Source organism: Dipteris shenzhenensis, chromosome 22 (genome assembly GCF_047967505.1).
Source record: "Dipteris shenzhenensis isolate YYH24624 ecotype China chromosome 22, Dip_SZ_1.0, whole genome shotgun sequence".
NCBI lineage: Eukaryota > Viridiplantae > Streptophyta > Polypodiopsida > Gleicheniales > Dipteridaceae > Dipteris > Dipteris shenzhenensis.
The window spans coordinates 20,051,259-20,070,150 of NC_141617.1; the positions used below are offsets into that span (position 1 = coordinate 20,051,259).

The 18,892-nt window shown below is 37.8% G+C and overlaps 1 protein-coding gene across 2 annotated transcripts in view; it reads right to left on the minus strand.

The window, feature by feature from the left end:
- LOC147887847 (uncharacterized) overlaps positions 1-3,338 on the minus strand; it is a 206,332-nt gene extending 202,994 nt beyond the window's left edge. Inside the window, exons 1-2 of one of the 2 annotated variants that reach the window (XM_087393203.1) lie at positions 3,193-3,338; positions 2,911-3,093 (exon numbers count right to left, since the gene is read on the minus strand). In XM_087393203.1, the coding sequence (XP_087249329.1) occupies positions 2,911-2,982 (72 nt within the window). In that variant the 5' untranslated portion in view covers positions 2,983-3,093; positions 3,193-3,338. The remainder of the gene's footprint in view (positions 1-2,910; positions 3,094-3,192) is intronic. The other variant, XM_087393204.1, reaches the window with a different exon arrangement.
- Positions 3,339-18,892: the final 15,554 nt, after the last annotated feature.

Genomic DNA, 18,892 nt, shown 5'->3' on the forward strand with positions numbered 1-18,892 from the left:
AGGGCACAATCCTCTAGTTGTGGAAGTCGATTCCCAAGAGCTTTTGAATCAGGGTCGCCTTCAGCAAGGTAGGGGCCTTCAGGCTCCCACACCTGTGAGCCTCATACTTGGGCTCTGATTAGAAATTGCCCAACAGAGGGTACACACAACCGAAGACTTATAGTAATGCCCAGGAGCTCACACTAGGTGTGCAAACTCATCAATAGACAATCAACCAAGCCGATAGAGAAACCACCAAAATATATTTCCGTCCAAAACTATGGACACAATACAAAAGATATAGATCCAGAGTCCCACCAATGGTGTGGTCCTCTCATCTTACCACAAGGTCCTCCTCCTATCATCCAATTATCTCTAGACTCGAATCCGCGTGCTCCACCTCAAGCGTCTGTAGACTTTCCATCCAGTGTGTTCTTCTCCACCTTACTGCCTGTGAATCAGCCTAGGTCACAAAACTATGGACACAATACAAAAGATATAGATCCAGAGTCCCACCAATGGTGTGGTCCTCTGATCTTACCACAAGGTCCTTCTCCTATCAGCCAGTTATCTCTAGACTCGAGTCCACGTGCTCCACCTCGAGCGTCTGTAGACTTTCCGTCCAATGTGTTCTTCTCCACCTTACTGCCTGTGAATCAGCCTAGGTGGGCAGCCCCTGCCAAGCTTTGTCTGCAGCACACGGGTCCCCTTGGTCCTCCTGAATGTAGGCCCCAAGATAGCTGTTCCACTGCTCCAACCTGCTTGTGAATAGCTGCTCCAGAAGGTGTGATGATCTCAGCACCTTGCTGCCCTAGAAGACAGCCAAGGTCCAGCCTCTCCCTAGAGCTAAGTCTGCAGCACCTGTTGCACTCTCTCACCTCCTGTAGATAGGCCCAGAGAGTAGGCTTCCTGCTGCTCCTTTCTGCCCTGGAACTGCTGGCTGCTGGATATTGAATGCCCTGCCAAAGGGCTCCTTTTATAGGTCCCAAAGGGGCTCAAAACTGACCGACTTTGTCTGTCCATCAACCGACCCCACAGCTCCCCATTTATGGGGCTGTGGGCTGCCCTTTTGGGGCTGTGTGCTGGCCGACTTTGATTGGCCAGCCGACCAGCCTGCTAGCCCTTATATAAAGGGCAGGGTACTGCCTTATTTGCTTATGCAGGGGGCATTCCACTGGCCAGCCCATAACCAGGCCTGTCTGGCTGGCTATACCCAGTCCAATCAGCCTATCTACACAGGCCAACCCTGCTGCTGCACACCTGCCTTCATTGCACCATATTCAGAGCATGTTGCAGGCCATGTGCCTGCCCACAAACCTCGCTCAATAGCTCTCCATGTAGGCTTCTGTACCTCGGGATACCCCGCCAACCATGAATGCTCCAGATCTGTCCCAGATCCACACATCCAGGTAATCTCTCTTTGGGCACATCCTGCCCCACGCACTTCTCATTTGGGGGCTTATAGATGGGTAGGTAACCTTTCCAACAAAGATCCACCAACAGCCATCTCAGCCCGTGTGCAGCCCATATGCATGGTTAATCATCTAGCCTTAAATTTTGCCACCCGCCCAGCACACAGCACATGCCATCTGTACACAAAATCAGTAGTCGTGCAATGTCCAAGCCATCCTATAGCGCCGTGTTGCTCATGCTCATCCCTCTATCGCATTCTGTTTTCTTAAGCCTTAAGATCTTTTACTTGCCTTCTATTACTTGGTCCTAAACCAAGTGTCCTAGATGCCTGATTCCTAGGTGCACTATGTATCCTATGTATACTACAAATCAATTTGTTATAATTTTCCTTATCTTATGTGTCATAGGTGTCTTATTTGCCTTTCCTGCCCTGTATGTCAGCCCAAATTGCAGCCTTCTCCCTTCAACGAGATTGTACCAAAAGCAATGCCACTGTTGCACAAGGGCCAGACTTGTCACGAGATTGTACCAAAGCAGGAGATTTCTTTTGCACCTCAATCATACTTGTCAGACAGCCATGTCTACCAGTTGGGGACTCGTCCAGTAGGTGGCACCCTTCGAGCATCGACAAGATATCATGGCCCCAAAATGTCTTCAGGTGAGCCTTTGCCAAGGCAACGTGTAGGCTGCTGAGCATAAGCGAGTGCCTGCTACATTGGCAGCACCCACAATGCCTTCTTGTCCTATATCCCCTGCATCATAGATGCACAGGCCCAGTTTTTGGAGGCATTATCCTTGATGCTACAGGGCATCCTTCAAAATGGGTCAGCAGCTGGACCAGTAGATAAGCCAGCAGGTGGGTTTAGCTCGTGCAGAGATTATCAAGGTCATATCAATTCCTGCTATTCTTTTATCACATAATTTGAAGGAAAATGGGACTAACTAAATTACCCATGACCTCATCTTGGCTTCGATGAACTGTGGTAGTCAGGCATGAAACAAGGTGGCTTGTTTTTATACCTCTTTGACTCGTCCTGCTATGAGCATACTTATATGTACATATGCCGAGAGACATCAAAGAGAAAGAACCAAAAGTGGAGCACAAAGTAGAATCGTCTAGAGCTCCCAGTTGTCATGGACGTTGCAATAATGCAATAATGATACATGTGGATGATTATATTAGGGCAACTAAGAAAAAGGAATGTGAGACTTTACGGCAACCTGTCCTGATTTCAGTGCGTAGCCAAGGACATTAATACATCAAACAATGCGCCTCATGTGCAAAAAGCTACGAATAATTGACTTGACTATGAAATGCAGAATGAGAGCTGATAGCAACATCAAATTGGTCGACATAGTAGCTGGCACATGTTCACATCAACTTTACAACGTCAACAACTCATGTCACGGTTGCATATTTACATTAGGAATAGTGGAAACTTTATTGAAAAACGAATCAATTATTAATTCAAAAACGTTGAGTAACTTCTGCGGGTTTCGACAGAGCTAAATCAGAACCTGAAGAGACCCATCAAAGCGCTGCCGCGAGGAACAAGATAAAGATGAGCAGGACAAAAGAGCCGCAGCCATATTGAGAGCGTGACGATTTAGATGGGTCCTCGTTTTATAAAGCGGTGGAGCTTGCAGCTGCAGTTGTGTGCATGTTTCCTGATGGAATAATCAGCAGAGAAATCGGGATAACTGCAAAACCCAAAGAGGAAATGTGACTGGAAAGCGCAATATGGAATGTGATATGCGACAATGTGTGGTGAAACAATGAGAGAATCTGTGAAGAAGTACCTGGAGAACTTGAGGCAATGCGAGGATGAACTCGAGGCAATGAGAGAATCTGTGAAGAAGTACCTAGAGAACTTGATTAGACACAGATTCCCAGGCGGCCAGGCAAGCAACAATCCAGGCTAAGCTAAGAAACGCTTCTTATTCATGGAGCAGTCATCACTTTATCAATTGTATCAATCCTTTTATCATCGTCAGCACTATCCAATTTCACATTCACTTTCCACTATCTATTCATTCCCTCTTTGGCCTTCCACTCTTTCACCTAAAAGATATTTTTCTCACTACCTCACACAACTTGGGGTGGGTTTTCTAGAAATTTTGCAGATTTTTGGCCTGCCTTTGGAAGGGTATAGGGAAGGTTGTTCGCTTTCCAAAGGTAAAATAGGTATTTTTTAGATATTTCTTTTTATTTTAAGGTTTTTGGTCCAAGTATGCTCTTGTAAGAGGCTTTAACACATGCATTTAATGACTTCGTCCTCTTTGGCCTCCCCCCCCTTTCTCTCTCTCTCTCTCTCTCTCTCTCTCTCTCTCTTCTTCTCTCTCCCCTCTCCCCTTTCTCTTCTCCTTTTCTCTCTCCTTTCTTTCTCCTCTCTCTCTCTCCCTCTCCCTCTCCCTCTCTCTCTCTCTCTCTCTCTCTCTCTCTCTCTCTCTCCCCTTCTTCTTTTCTCTAGGCAAGCCCCCCCCCCCCCCCCCCCTCTCTCTCTCTCTCTCTCTCTCTCTCTCTCTCCCTCTCCCTTCTTCTCTCTAGGCAAGCCCCCCCCCTCCTCTCTCTCTCTCTCTCTCTCTCTCTGCCTCTCTCTCTCTCTCTCTCTCTCTCTCTCTCTCTCTCTCTCCTTCTTCTTCTTCTCTCTAGGCAAGCTCTCTCTCTCTCTCTCTCTCTCTCGGCCACATGAATGAAATTCATCTTGTTGACTTTTGAACGATTTCCATTTACTACTCCTTCTTTCCTTTTCATGCCTCCAATTTTATGCTCTCTCTTAAGCATTTCACTCACCCACAGGCAGGCCTACTGAATGATAGATATATATCATTCACCTTGTTTTGCTAGCAGAGAGCTTCATTGCTTACAACTTTTAAGATTTTGCAAAATGGAAAAACTACTTTTTATAGGAGAATGTGGGTTCATTGTATATAGTTGCATATTGAATGAGATGTCCTTTGGGCCTTGCCCCCCAAAGGAGATCCAACCAATGTTTGCAATTTCTTAACACAAACAAAAAGAAAATCTACGGGTTTTTAATGAAATTTTGTAGGTTTTAAGTAAAAATATTACTCAAATGCCTTGAAATTTGAAAGTTTTAAAACTGCCTATTTACAAATTTGAATCTAATTTCTGCTCTTCCCTGAGGTTAAAGTTTCTTAATGAGCACTAAATCGAGTTGCTAAAGACACACATTTAACTTTCACCACCAACTCTACATTTTAACAGGGTCCACACTAGTGCCTCTTTATCACGACAAAGCAAGGTGATGCTTAGCCTTCTTAGGACTAGAAATGTAGGCAAAATATCATATCTTCCCATTTCTTAGAACAATCTTCCCATTTCTTAGAACAATCTTGTTGTGAACATTAGATCTCACCTTGTGCATTATTGAATACATGCATGCATTTATTCATCGCAATCGTAATTGTTTCTCCTAAGTACACACATACTAGTTTATTGTAATCACTTAGTGATCTAGTATATATACTCTTATATACAGGCGATATTGTATGTGCTTAGTAGGATGCCATTGTGCCCTTATCTATATGTTGTGTTGTATATCCCTTATTTCACCACATAGAATTGTATAGTTTGTAAAGAACATAAGTGTTTGGTTTTCGTTGAAAGTTAGCATGGTGCTCATTCTAAACCTCATTATAGATCCACAGGTATGCATAAATCTCTCAAGAAAGGTTTGTAATGCCACATCTTTGAGATCAGAGTACATATTGAAAAGTAAACTATACATATACACAAACATCATCATTTCTCCTTAGTGCATGTATAACACAAATTGTAATCACTCATTGTTGTCTTATATACACACAGCATTGTATGTGCATAGTAATATGTCATGGGTGCTCATGTCTATATGTTGTGTTGCATATCTCTCATTGAAACACATAAATTTATATAGTTTGTGAAGAATGTAATTGTCCTTACCCTTTTGTGAAAGCTAGGATAGTGCTAATTTACAATGTTAATAAGTCCAAAGGGTATTTGTAATGCTTTTACAAGAGGCATGTTTTGGTTTTGTGAGCCCTCCTTAAACCTTGTGTCACAATCTTAGGCGTTGATCTTGAAAACTTCTAATGGTCTAAGTTGTGCTTTATTTTTTATTGTGTTGTCTTAATTGCTTTATTGTTTTTGTTTGCTTCTCCTCTTTTTTGAGGTGTTGATACTAACTCCAACTTCTTCACGGCCACCCTATGAGCATCAAGAGGGAGTGATCATACATCAAACTGAAACCGCTAGTTCCTAACAAGGTGCCAAACCCATTTGTAAATCGATCCAAGTATTAGTACAAATATCGAGTAAGCTGCAATGGTAATGCGTTAGTCAGTTCATCTTCTTCCTAATCTAAAACTGGATTTGTTGGGCTTCGAAGAAAATAGCAGGCTACCATAATAGCAATACAAGTAAGAAAGACTACTCTCGCAACACCACCGCCAAGATAGCAGGTGTTCTATGAGATCTGGACTATGGCTAGGGGAGTTGATGGAAAGTGGTACCTTTTGAAAGGTGGAGTACTGAAATGCAGAGTAAGTCAATATGCCAGAGGGTTTGGAGATCATGCCATCGAGCCAAGTTCCGTTACTCATGTGTACTCCTTCAAGAATGGGTACACAAGGAAGCATTTCAGACACGAAAACAAAGTTGAAAGTCATGTTTTATTTAGCCAATGGGCATATGTAATGCTAATATTCTCAATGTCGATGCTTGGGGAAGGGCCCGTCCCCTCGGAGTATAATCCTTTGGGGAAGAAAGGGTGTCACCTCTCCTCCGGCACTATGTGTGGTTATAATAATTATATTAAATATTATTATAAAATACTTATAGTTGCTTTCCTTGCCCTACATATACTTGCTTTAATCTAAATTCTTACAACATTACTCTCTTTTCGTGCATGTTCTCAATGCAAGGGAAGTTTCGGGATCATTAGCAAAGATAGCCAAGTTGGATGCAAGATTGAAGGATGCCAATTCTTATGGTTGTATTCCATGTTACACTATTATATAGGTTGCAAATCATGAACTCTTGTGAGCATTGATTTCTGGAACTACGTTAGGAAAATGACTATTGATGCTAATATTCTCAATGTTCTCAATCTCCCATGGGAAGGGCCCATTCCCTCAGATTATAATTATTTGTGGAAGGAAGCGCACCACCTCCCCCACCCACACTATGTATGGTTATAATAATTATATGATATACTATCATACAAATATTTTGTACTGCTCATTTGTACAAAATTGATTGTTTTCAATCTACATTCTTGCAATATTCCTCTCTTTTAATGCATGTTCTCGATATGAGGGAGCAAAGAAAGCCAAGTTGGATGCAAGAGTGAAGGATGATAATTCATATGGTTATAGTCCATGTCACAATATTATATAGATTGCAAATAAGGATGAATTATGAGCTCTTGTGATGAGCATAGCCTTATTGATGTATTTATTGGGCTTTAATTCCCAAAAGGCACAAATCTTTGCACATCACCAAGTTAGTAATTAAATACAACCCCGACATTTGCAGGGAAGATCGAGTCCTAATGTACCCTATGTTGCGTCTCACATCTATATTTTTACTCATTCTTTTTTTCCTTTAAAACAAATTCATTAAATGTTAGGATTCAATTTTGATTTCAAGTAAGTAGTTATGTGCTCCATGCCAAAAATAGGACTCTAAAGTATAGGGAGTGAGCAATAAATGAATGAATACATCCCAAGGACTGTGAAATCTAGGGAGCCATCAATGAATTAATGAGTTCCAAGGATGAATAAGCATGTGATCAAAGAATGACTCAATGTGGATTCAATATGATAAATCTTTTTTTGCTCCAAAAGAGAACCCAAGAAGATGTACAATAAAAACTTTTTTTTTAAATCCATACCTTATGGAATGTGCAGTTTAGTATTTTATGAATTAAACCCATAAGGTGGTGCTAGTTAGCACACATAGTAGATCATATTAATTGATAAGACAACTAAAAACATGATTAAAAAAGTGATGAAAACTATTACTGATGGAAACACCAATACAAGGGCACCTTTGGAATAAGGTTAACATTGACAATGATGACTATTTTGTCATCGAGGTAATGGCATACATTAATTTTCATTGGAATTTAAGGTTAATGACAAGTAATATTCCTATATGCAAATAGCATTAACCTAATGAGGGGAAAGACATACAATGCTAGAATGTATGAAATCTAATGGTACTAAATGTGTCATTATTAGTTATAAATGTCTTATTGATCATCAATTATTGAATTGATTGTAATTTGTACAAAGTCTCTGCCTACTTATGGATTAATATATTTTCTATGTTAATAAGTTCTAGACATCTCTCCCTTACAATAGGCATCGCAGACTCTAAAATTCGATATTGTGGTTAGGTTGGCATTTATTGCAAGTGGATACTTGCACTAAGTCTCTTCAAAGGTATTGAGTTTACTATTTAAGTTATGAATTAGGCATAGATTCAACCCTACAATGTTAGGGCCTTGATCTTGGCATTGCAACATATCTAACCATGATAGGCATTTTCAAGCATTGTCCTCTTGGGGCAGGTATCATAGACTTTTGATATTTTCTATCAGGGTTATGTAAGCACCTGTTGATGTTGGAGATATTTCATCAATCATCATGTCATTGCTATTATAGACATTGGATATATTGGGCATAATGCCTCAATTATCATTTCATTGCTATTATAGGCATTGTAATCTCTACTCAACCATGAAGGTGATCTCAAATACAATAATAGCACAAGATTTGCTTTATCAACCCAAATGAGAAATAAATGCCTCATATAAGTCATGTTTAGTTGAAGATGGGGAAAATTCTAGAAATTTGATGTTAATCTAATGGGATGACTTATTTGATAAGTACTTACAAAGATTTCATGCATATTTTTATCTTAGTGCAATAATATCAATTTTAATAAAGAAAATGATCTCAATAATTTATAATAAACAAATATGTTTGGTATTCATCCCTTTTAGGTCCCTTTTGTCAAAGCAAAAGAGATCGTACAGGTCATTATATACATGAGGAGAATAAACACATACTTATACAATGAGATTAAATATGTGATGTATAAATGAGACTTTTAACACTTGCATAGCTAGAAAGGACCACCAACCATCGCACGTACGTGTGTGCGTGCACGTGTGTGTGTGTGCATGCATTCGTGTGTGTATACATGCCTACACACACACACACACACACAAAAGGGTATTTGAAATATGTGCACTTGTTTTCAGAGCAATTGCTCGCAACCAAATAATAACATGAGACTATGAGCTTATAAAATATGATCATAAATCAAAATCTACATGATTGACCATGAATAAGCATTTACACAGACACAACATGCATGAGACCCATAGTGACTAAACATGCAAAATGGGTTCTAAAAAAGAAAGATGAAGAAATAGTCACTTAATGCATTGCAATTGAAACATTAGTGGGAAATCCATTTATTGATATATTTTAAGTCATAAAGTGATTAACAAGATTGTGTCACTTGCAACTCAATACACATAGCCGCATAGTGATATAGCGATTACAAAGGTTTTTAAATAAGATTTCAAAACTACCCAACCTAACTAACCCTACAATTCCTCCATCCAAATTATCTTCTCCTCCGCGTCTTCCTCCTCATCTCCCTAAGCTGAGCCATAAAGAGGTTTCCAAATAACAAACTACCCAATTCAACTAACCCTCCAAATCCTCCATTGATTTTACCTTCTACTCCTCCTCTTGCTCCTCCCCTCCTCCTCCTCCTCCTCATTATCATTATCTCCCTAATTTAAGCCATTATTGGTCTTTGGTGCTTCTCTCTTTGCTACTAGATCATAGCCTTCAACCTCAAGTTCATGCAAGTGAAAATTAAAGAATGGTTTAATAACATTGCTTGGAGAAGGCATGACTCATTGCATGTAAGCCTATGCATGTTTAAAGAGATATTTTATTTCCAACTATAATTATTTACTTTGATAGCTTCTGTAAAAATTTAGCTTTTGGGAGATCAATACGTGACAGTGTATTCCGAAACCGTAGGAGCAAATCATGCATTAGACATATTATAGAATTTTTGTGTCTCTAGTGAGCTTGATGGGTTTTGGTAGTCAATAATAGACTTGGCGTGAGTGTGGCATCATATATGTGGAGTCTATCTGCATATCGAATCTAGTGGCAACTTTGAGATACTAGGAGAAGAGAGGTGAGATTAGCGTGCATGTATGTAGATAGCAAGCCCCATGTACATACTATTAGTATATGAGGGAATATATACTTGAAAGATTAAGAACTAGCTTGTTAAATAGTCTATGAGGGCATATGCACTTGAAAATTTGTGAGTTTAAGGAGTGATATAGCCATAAGAGAAACGGCATGCCTAATCATATACTTTGGTATGTAGTTGTTTTTGCTATAATACTATTACAGTTTGAATAAGTTCTCTTTGTCTAATACCCATACCAAAGGAAACCTCCCAGTTGAAAATAATGTGAGCAAGCATCATTCTTGCATCATTACCATTTCATCCAATAGGCTTGCATCCAACTCCCAACGTGGAGCACATGTGATCATTTCATGCAAGTCTTACATGATTACAAAGAACTGTCAATAGGCTAATCACAATCAACTATTTTGACCACTATTTATACACTCTTAAAGAGATCTATTTGTCTCATTAGATTCAGGGGGGTATATATAATAGCAATCACACTTAGAGTATGAATGAAATAAGTGAAATGAGGTCTCGCTCCATGAAACATGAGTATGGAAAATCTCAAAGAACTGCTTTGATCTTCTTGTGAGGGACGCCACCCTAAGGGGACTATATTTTCCAAGAATATAAGAACTTAGACTGTGCTAATAATCAAGCCACCATTGAAAAACATCATCATCTTCTCATCCGTTTGCATGAGAACATCAAGATCTATGCATGACCTTAAAAGAAGCTCACCCACATCATATCTGTACATTCTTTTATTCATAAGGGGAGCCAATAAGAGAGATTTCAAATATTTAATATCTCAACATGTTTCAATTTCAATTCATAAGAAAGGTTCAACATGTTCATCATTGTTCAAGTTGCATAAATACGTAAGAGAAAAGCATAAAGCTAAGGGTATATACATTTGTATGTGTGTGTCCTTAGCTTTGTATATATATACAGTGTCTCACACTTGCTCTAGATGAAAACATTCCAAGAGGAAAAAAATCCTCCTCCACATTAGCAACATGAGGATCATCCTCCTTAAACAAGTTCTAACTTACTTCTTTGAATTTATGCATCCATGAAAATGTGAATGAAAACCATAAGAAAGAGGGTAGATCCATCATCATAGGCCATAGATTATACATATGGTGTCTTCTCAAGGTGGAGAATGTGGACAAGCATCTCACACATAAGGGAAACCCATTTTATGTGGCTCTCGTTTCACTCCTTGAGCCCAAATCATGTCCAAAAGTGACATCAACATGTAGCTTTCATGAAAGGTCAAAGGGCACCGAGGTTGTGGGGACAATTTGAGACGTGGAACCCCGTGAAAATTTAGTGGCCTCCTAAGATTATGCTTTTTGCTCTCTCTTTCACTCATGGGCTTTCCTCTTTCTCTCTTACTCAAGAGCTTGATGGGCAAGGGGTTTCTTATTCCTATCAACTTTTCTTGCTTATATGGCTTTGAGAACCCATTCTCTAGTAAAGCACTAGGGGGTGAAAGGAGATCAAGATGATGGAGCAGCAATGAGGAATGAGATTCACTATAAGAATGAATGAAATCAGCAAAAGGAATGAGCCCTTTTATAAGAAATTTAGACATTCCTCTCCTTTGGATTGCATTGGGTGTGACTTTAGAATTGTTTTAGATTTGACTATAATTGATTCCATTTGATTGACATTTGATTTAGATGTAATTGAGTGGCTCTTACATTTTGAGATGATTTAAATCAAGCCATATAGCCATACCATATGGTTAAACCAAAATTTTATCTTTGAAAGAGATTATGATTGATATTGAGATTGAGATTAAGATACTAGAGGTGGAGCATGGGGTGGTGGGATGGTACTTCCTGCTTCCAATTGGATTTTTTTGTCTCTCAATTGAGAGATTTATTTGTAATTAAAATATTTCAATTTTAGATTGCTCTTCAATGTGATTCTTCAACTTTTGTAACTGGGTGTTGTTGCAATGAAGCACAAGTAACAATGCATGCAATCTAGGGAAATGTTTTGGAATCAGCTTGAAGCTAGAAGAAACTCAATACTAAGTTTTAAAAGAGAGCATCAACCAAAACTACACTATATTATTGAATGTAAGCAAGATCTAACTAAGAACATCATAGGGATCCTCTTCATCCCTATGGGGCTTGTTGGAGGAGCATGAAATTAAAAACAGATAGCCATACTTGAATGTAAATAAGATCTAACTAAGAACATCATAGGGCTCCTCTTTATCCCTACGGGGGTTATTGGAGGAGCATGAAATTACTAAGAGATAGCTATACTTGAGAGTAGAAGATACAAACACTCACACCTACTCACACACTAGTAGTGAGCCATGAATATAGCCAAATGAAAATAAGTCACAGTCGACTAGTAAGCATCCATAAATCATGGAAGCTGAACAAGCAGCCGTAGTGATGATTGCACCCACACATGGAGGATAGAATCAAGCAAATATCCTTCTACAAAAGTAGAGACTCCTCACTAAAATCCCATGCATATGTTCCATGTGTAGATCAACTTGCCATTCCCATGACTTATAGCTAGAGTTTATCAACCATGCAAGGTTTGCTCTCCAACACCACCCAAAGTGAAGTGGGCATAAAAAGATTCTAGATTGGAAATGAGAATCCAATAAACAGTGAAAACCCAAACGATAAGATTTTTGATCCAAAATCAAAATCTCTAATGCTTAAAGGAAATTTCCTTCAAAGCAAAGATAGAATAGTTCCATATAGTAGTCATATATAAACCTGTCCACTTTGTGGAAAGAGAAGAACCATACTGCATTTTATTAAGAAATTATCTATTTTATACTATTAAGGCAAAATCAAAATGCATAGTCCTCTTAGCTTAAGTCGTTGACTTTGCACAAACCCTGCAAAGTGTCCAGTTATTGCATGAGCTAAATCTTAGTTTTTTCAGCATCTTTGTTCTTCATCTTGGTATCATCCCGTTTCTTGAAACAAAACTGCCCTTTGTGCCTTGGCTTTTCACAATACCAACACTGCATTTTCTTGTTCTTGTCTTTTGAATCTTTTCATGCATAAGCTTTATCTTCATCTCAAATTATGTCTAATGAAGCTCCTTATCCAAGAGCGTTGCTATCATCTTATATTGTTAGCATTCAAATGTAAAATTTTCACAATTTCATCATAGAACAGGAGAAGGCTTGAAAGCAGAACATCATTATCGAGTCAAACTCCTAGATTAGCCACTTGACAAAGTATCATGTGCATGCAATTCAAGTGCTCATCCAAATTAACATCTTCTTTCATAGACAACCTGAAGAATTCTTGCTTAAGGAGAACCTTTGAATTTTTTAAATGTGCACCAGAAAGAGTTTCAATAGGTACCCAAATGATGGTTAAACTTCACACCTAATGCATGATCAAGAACACCGAGAGCCTTTTCATTTCTATTATTCCATTGAGTTACCTTGTCAAGAAAATCCTATGCCATTTTGCCTAAGAGCTTCTTTTTTGAACCGAAGTTGACTGCCCATGGGCCCTTCTCCATATAATATAGCCTTAAATTGAGTTGACATGTCGTAAATTTGGTTCTAATGATGATCATGAGTTTTGTTGGGTCACACTTCATCTCCATGCTTTCATTTATTGCTCTAATATACCTATTATAATGAAGTACAAGTAAATATGCATCCAATGTAGACATTTCGGAATCATTTTGAAGTTAGAAAGATACTTGATACTAAAATTTAAAAGAGACCATCAGCCAAAACTATAATATATTATTGCATGTAAGCAAGATCTAACTGAGAACAGCATAGGGCTCCTCCATATCCCTTGGAGCTTGTTAGAGGAGCATCAGCTTCTTATCAAGAGATAGCCATAATTGAGAGTAGAAGCTATACACACTCACACCCTACTCATGGATATGGCAAGTGGAAAGAAGTGGTAGTTTACTAGTAAGCATCCAAAAATAATGCAAGCTGAGTATAAGTAGCTACGATGATTGTGCCCACAGATAAGAGAGAATCAAGCAAATATTCCTCCATGACTCCTCACCAAAATCCCATGCATATGCTCCATGTGTAGATCAACTTGCCATTCTCATGACTCACAGTAGCTAAAGTTTATCAACTATGCGATGTTTGCCCTCCAATTGGTGCCTTACAAAGTGGTATGAAAGCATGGGTTGCTACAATTTGCATAGAATTTGTTATATTGTGTTCCCTAAGATGTTTTATTGACATGTGATTTGCAATTTATAGAGGTTTTTATTTCAATTGGTAAATTGATATCAGAGTATAACTTTGAGGTTTTTGCATTAGTTTCCTGATATTATTACCATTTTTATATTAGATGAATAATGTTTCAAACTATAGTGGGTACCAAGAGTAAGAAAAAAGTGGCCATTCATCTTTGAATAAATGCTAAGCTCCATTTTTAGAGAGTATTTGATTCTCTTTATAGTGGAATTGGTTTCATTGCCCTTGAAATGAAGAAAAAAAACATATGGATTTGTGGCTAGATGGGAAGTTATATCTGTTGATCCAATCTCTACTAAAGGTCCACAATTCCATGGCTTGAAGGGTACAAGCTCACAGAGATAATGTTCTTTTTATAGTGCCAATGTTTGGTTTTTGAAAGAGATATTGTTTTGTATAGTTGTATAGTGCCAATGTTTGGTTTTTTAAAAGAGATGGAAGGATATTTTTTAAGATCACAAGATCATAGACATAATATTCTTTGTTACCAATGTTTGGCTTTTGAAATAAATGGAAGGGTTAGAATGCTAGAGGTTGAAAATCAAAATTTCATGTTCTCTATTCATGTTTAGAATGTCATGATGATTCAAAAAGGGAGAGAATATGATAATCTATAGTAGCGGTGAGCATTAGATAACGTAGGTGGTGTGTATTCTATAACCCATTTAGGATAAGTGGATGCTAGGATAGGTTACATAAAATAACAATACCCAAGTGTCTAGGGGCCATAGATGAAATCATGAAATTAGATTTTTGTTGAGGCAAAAACATAAAGAATGGGATGATTAATTGTAGTGCATGGCAAGATTCTAGGCTAGTTGATGTAAAAACATACAGAATGGGATGATTAATTATAGCACATGACAAGATTCTAGGCTAGTTGGAGGAGATGCATGCCCAAAATGGTCAAGATGATGGCTACATGAAGTATTTTTTGAACCTCTCTGACAAGTTGGACACTTGTTAGTCAATGTAGTAAGCTACAAAAATAGTCTATGAACTAGCTTGAGGACAAGTTGGCCACAAGAAAGAGTACATTGAGGTCTATCTACTAGCAATTAGTATATGTAATGGTATAAAGAGGCACAATATAAATGAGCCTATATAATTTGAATGCTTCACGAGAAGGAAAAGCTTGAGTTGTTGGTAGCCATAGACATCAAATGAGCACCAAGCCTTGGTGGAGTGACTCTAAGGATTCACATTAGATAGGACCATCAACCTAACGAGTGGGAACCGTGGACAAAGTAGTGGCACTAATAAAGTGAGTCGTCTCTATGACCAAGCCAACCATGACCTCAACTGGCACTTTGAAGGTTTGCAAATTCCCTTACTATTTCGAAAGGACCAATCGAGCTCTACTTGAGGTTATTTTGGAGAAGCCAATCATGGAGATGATTGGATTGATGTGATACGAGGAGCCCATCCCATCAGAAGAAGAGCCAAATCCCTACCATGAGGATGTTTCCAATGAAGATAGCACCATGCTACTTGCATTAAAAAATGTTGGCGCCTTACTTCCCCAAGCTTGCTCAACCATAATTGCAACAAGTGACTTGGATATTAAGAAGCAGATACCAAGTAAATGGTTATCAGACCCCTACATACCAAATCAAGCAGCATTGTCAACTACCAAAGACACCTAAGGTTGGCATGGATGTTAAGAAATAAGATAAAGTGAGTCATTCCCACTTGCTTGGATAGAATAGGCCAAATAACATTAAGAATGTCTCAAAAGAGCTTGGTGGGTATAGTGGTGGTCAAGAATGGCTAAACAATACCCAATAGATTAAGAGTGGTATAGATGGAATAAAGTAAGCACAAGTGAGGAGATGGTGGTGAATGGAGTGGTGGCCAAGAATGGGTAAAGAGTATCTAATAGATCAACTTTGGTACATATTGAGTGTCATATGCTACAATGGAGCAGGGAGCTAGAAATACTTATGTAGGAGATGCAACAAAAGATTTATACATTCTTGTGCCTAGTAGTCAATATTGTACAAGACCAAGTCTATGCTATAAGAGGACCTTTGAGTGCAAGAATACTCATGGTGTCTTTCAACAAATACTTATTCTATCCATGCCTCTACATGGTAAGTTTTGGCCATTACCCCAAGTATCTTCTTGCCTTTACTAGATGAGGATCCTGAGGATTATTGATGGAGGAATTAGTATTCTCACTAAAGTCTCATTCTATCCATGCCTATAATAGAATCTCTTGGTCATAAGCCCCAAATACCTTCTTGCCTTTGGGAGGTGAGGATCCTAAGGATCACCAATTGGGAAATAGCATCAATGCACATGAACTTGCACACAAACTCTCACCTAAAGGTTACATTCATCAATGCACACAAACTTGCATTAACGATGATTTCTTTGTTTTTGTTTTGTTTAGAAGTGAAATTTTAGGTTAATTAAAAAACGTTTATATGCCCTAATAAAAATAGGATTTTCGAGGGTTTAAAAACGTTTATATGCCCTAATAAAAACGTTTATATGCCCTATATGCGAAATTTTCAAGGGTTTAAAACCTTAATTTAAAAAAAACTAAAACCTTTTTAAAGACTTGCAAACTTTCTACCAAATTCTAAAATATGTGTCTTTACTAGTTAATATGAAATTAAGGGAATAGCTTGTAGAATTTTACTAGCTTGTAGAATTTTACTAATATGAAATCAAGGGAATAGCTTGTAGAATTTTACTAGTGTTTTGTATGAATATAGCAATATATTTTACAAAAACATCTATGCCTTGCACACAAGATTGTGTCCAACATGAAAACAATCATGATCTTGTATTTACTTAAATAACTAAAATATTAAGTTTTGTAGTTGATGACAACATTCATGAAGAAATGCAAGACAGAACAACAGTGCAAAATGAAAGCTTAAAAAAAACAAAAATATCCATACCTTGCATACACACCCATTCCAATGTGGAAAAAATCAAGATCTCGTATTTACCTAAACAATAAAAATATTCAATTTTGTAATAAATGATCTCATGTGCAAAGATTGAACAATGGTGCAAAACAAAAGCTTTAAAAAGAAAATTTCATGAAACAACCTACCAATTTACTACTTAGTCATTGAACGTAGGATCATTGTCAAGAGAAGAATTAGATATAAAGATGTCTTGAAATTCATTAAATTTAACATCATATACTCACAAGAAATAGACACATCAAGACTATGAAGTTTGAACCACAAAAATTCATTGCCATCACAAACTTCTCAAATTTAGGAGTTTTTATTTTCATCAATGAAACCATTATAACTCATTATTCAACAACATATCAACATGATGGCTATATAGGGGCTACATTACTATTATTTATATATCAAATTTCTATAAACTTTATGTTGAATGAATATATCAGCCTTCAAAAACCAAACTACTAAACATTCATAGCTTTAATTAACATATCTTAATAAAAGAAGATTGACAAAAACACAGACACTATTATTCTTGGAGACTTTTTATTTCAAAAGGAATCTATGTTTCAAAAGTAGATAGAATCTAAACATCATTGCACAAAGGAATCATATGCTAAAAAATAAAATATATGACCCATAAAACTTAGAGAACTTGTCAAATATATGACCTATTAAACTTAGAGAATTGTCTTTGGAACTCTTATGTGTAACCACACTGAATAAATGACACTTGAGAATAAAGGACACTTATGTCTTTGGAAATAAATGACACTTGGAACTCTTGATTCAATAAAGAGTGAGCTCGAAAATTCTACAACATATACCACCTTTTGGTGGCTCTCCACCTCAAACGAATTGTCATCAATCTCAATTCACCATGGCTTTCATCAACAAAATTTCAAGAAAATTGAGAGTGGCTAAATGAGTTGGTTTTGGAAAATTTTGGCAATATGGGAAAACTAGATGTGACACATTTTGGCAGCCCAAATCCTTAAATAAAATACATGCCCACAAAGTATCTCCCAAAATAATATTCTTCTAGGTGGGATTTCAGTGAAAACATAAATAGGCCTTGATATTGTTCCAAACCACCACAAATGTGTTAGGAGCAATGCAATGATGGAGCAACAATGCAAGACATGGAATGCGTAAAATACACAATACAGAAAGTGCACAGAATGGAAGAGACAAAGAGACAATGATATACATGGTTCACTCAATGTGGGGGCCTGGGGCGCCAACTCAATATGTAATATGTTACTATCCTTGTACAAAATCCAGGGTATGGGGGGACGAGGTGTATATATAATATGCATGGATTTCCTTAAAAGATTTCAAATATGCAAGGGAAAAATATGAAAATTTCATGCCCCCCCTCCCGCAAAATATAAGGTATATACCTTGAAAAATATGCAAGATTTTAAGATTTGTACATATTTTTCATAATATGTGAGGCCCAAGGGGGGGGGTCTTTTGGATGAGGGGGGTAAAACAAAAAATACACTAAAATATGAAAACCCATCTCCTTTCAAATTAATGTAGCTTTTTCATGTGTGACCCAAATTTCAAGGTGGAAAGACATATTTGAAGCTCTTTAAGTGTAGAAGTTAGAACACAACCATGTTAATTTGGACAATTTCTACTCATGGCATATTGTTAAATTCATCTCATACTCTAGATTTTGATAGGTTTTCTTACTAAAGAGAGTTGGTGCCCCAGGAGTGTGGGCTACGTCCATGAAGAAATAGCCAGTCCTGTGTCTTTCTTATCTAGTAAGTAAGAAGACACAAGATACAAGCAGTATATCCACTACTTTCTTGCTATGTGAGCCACACCCTTACCTTACCATTTTGACCACACAACTCATAAGCAACTCATGGAACCCCTTGGCAATGTCTTAGGAGGGGCCTTGCCCCCCTTACCCCCCTTCATGGAATGGGTATAAGCATGCATGGCTCCACAGCACAGCCAAAAAACAATCTCTAGAAAAGGATCAGTCTCCATATAGAATAAAATGGTAGATAGGAAATGAAAATGTGCACCACATATTCCTTAGTCGACTAACAATGGAGATGAACACCAAGGATA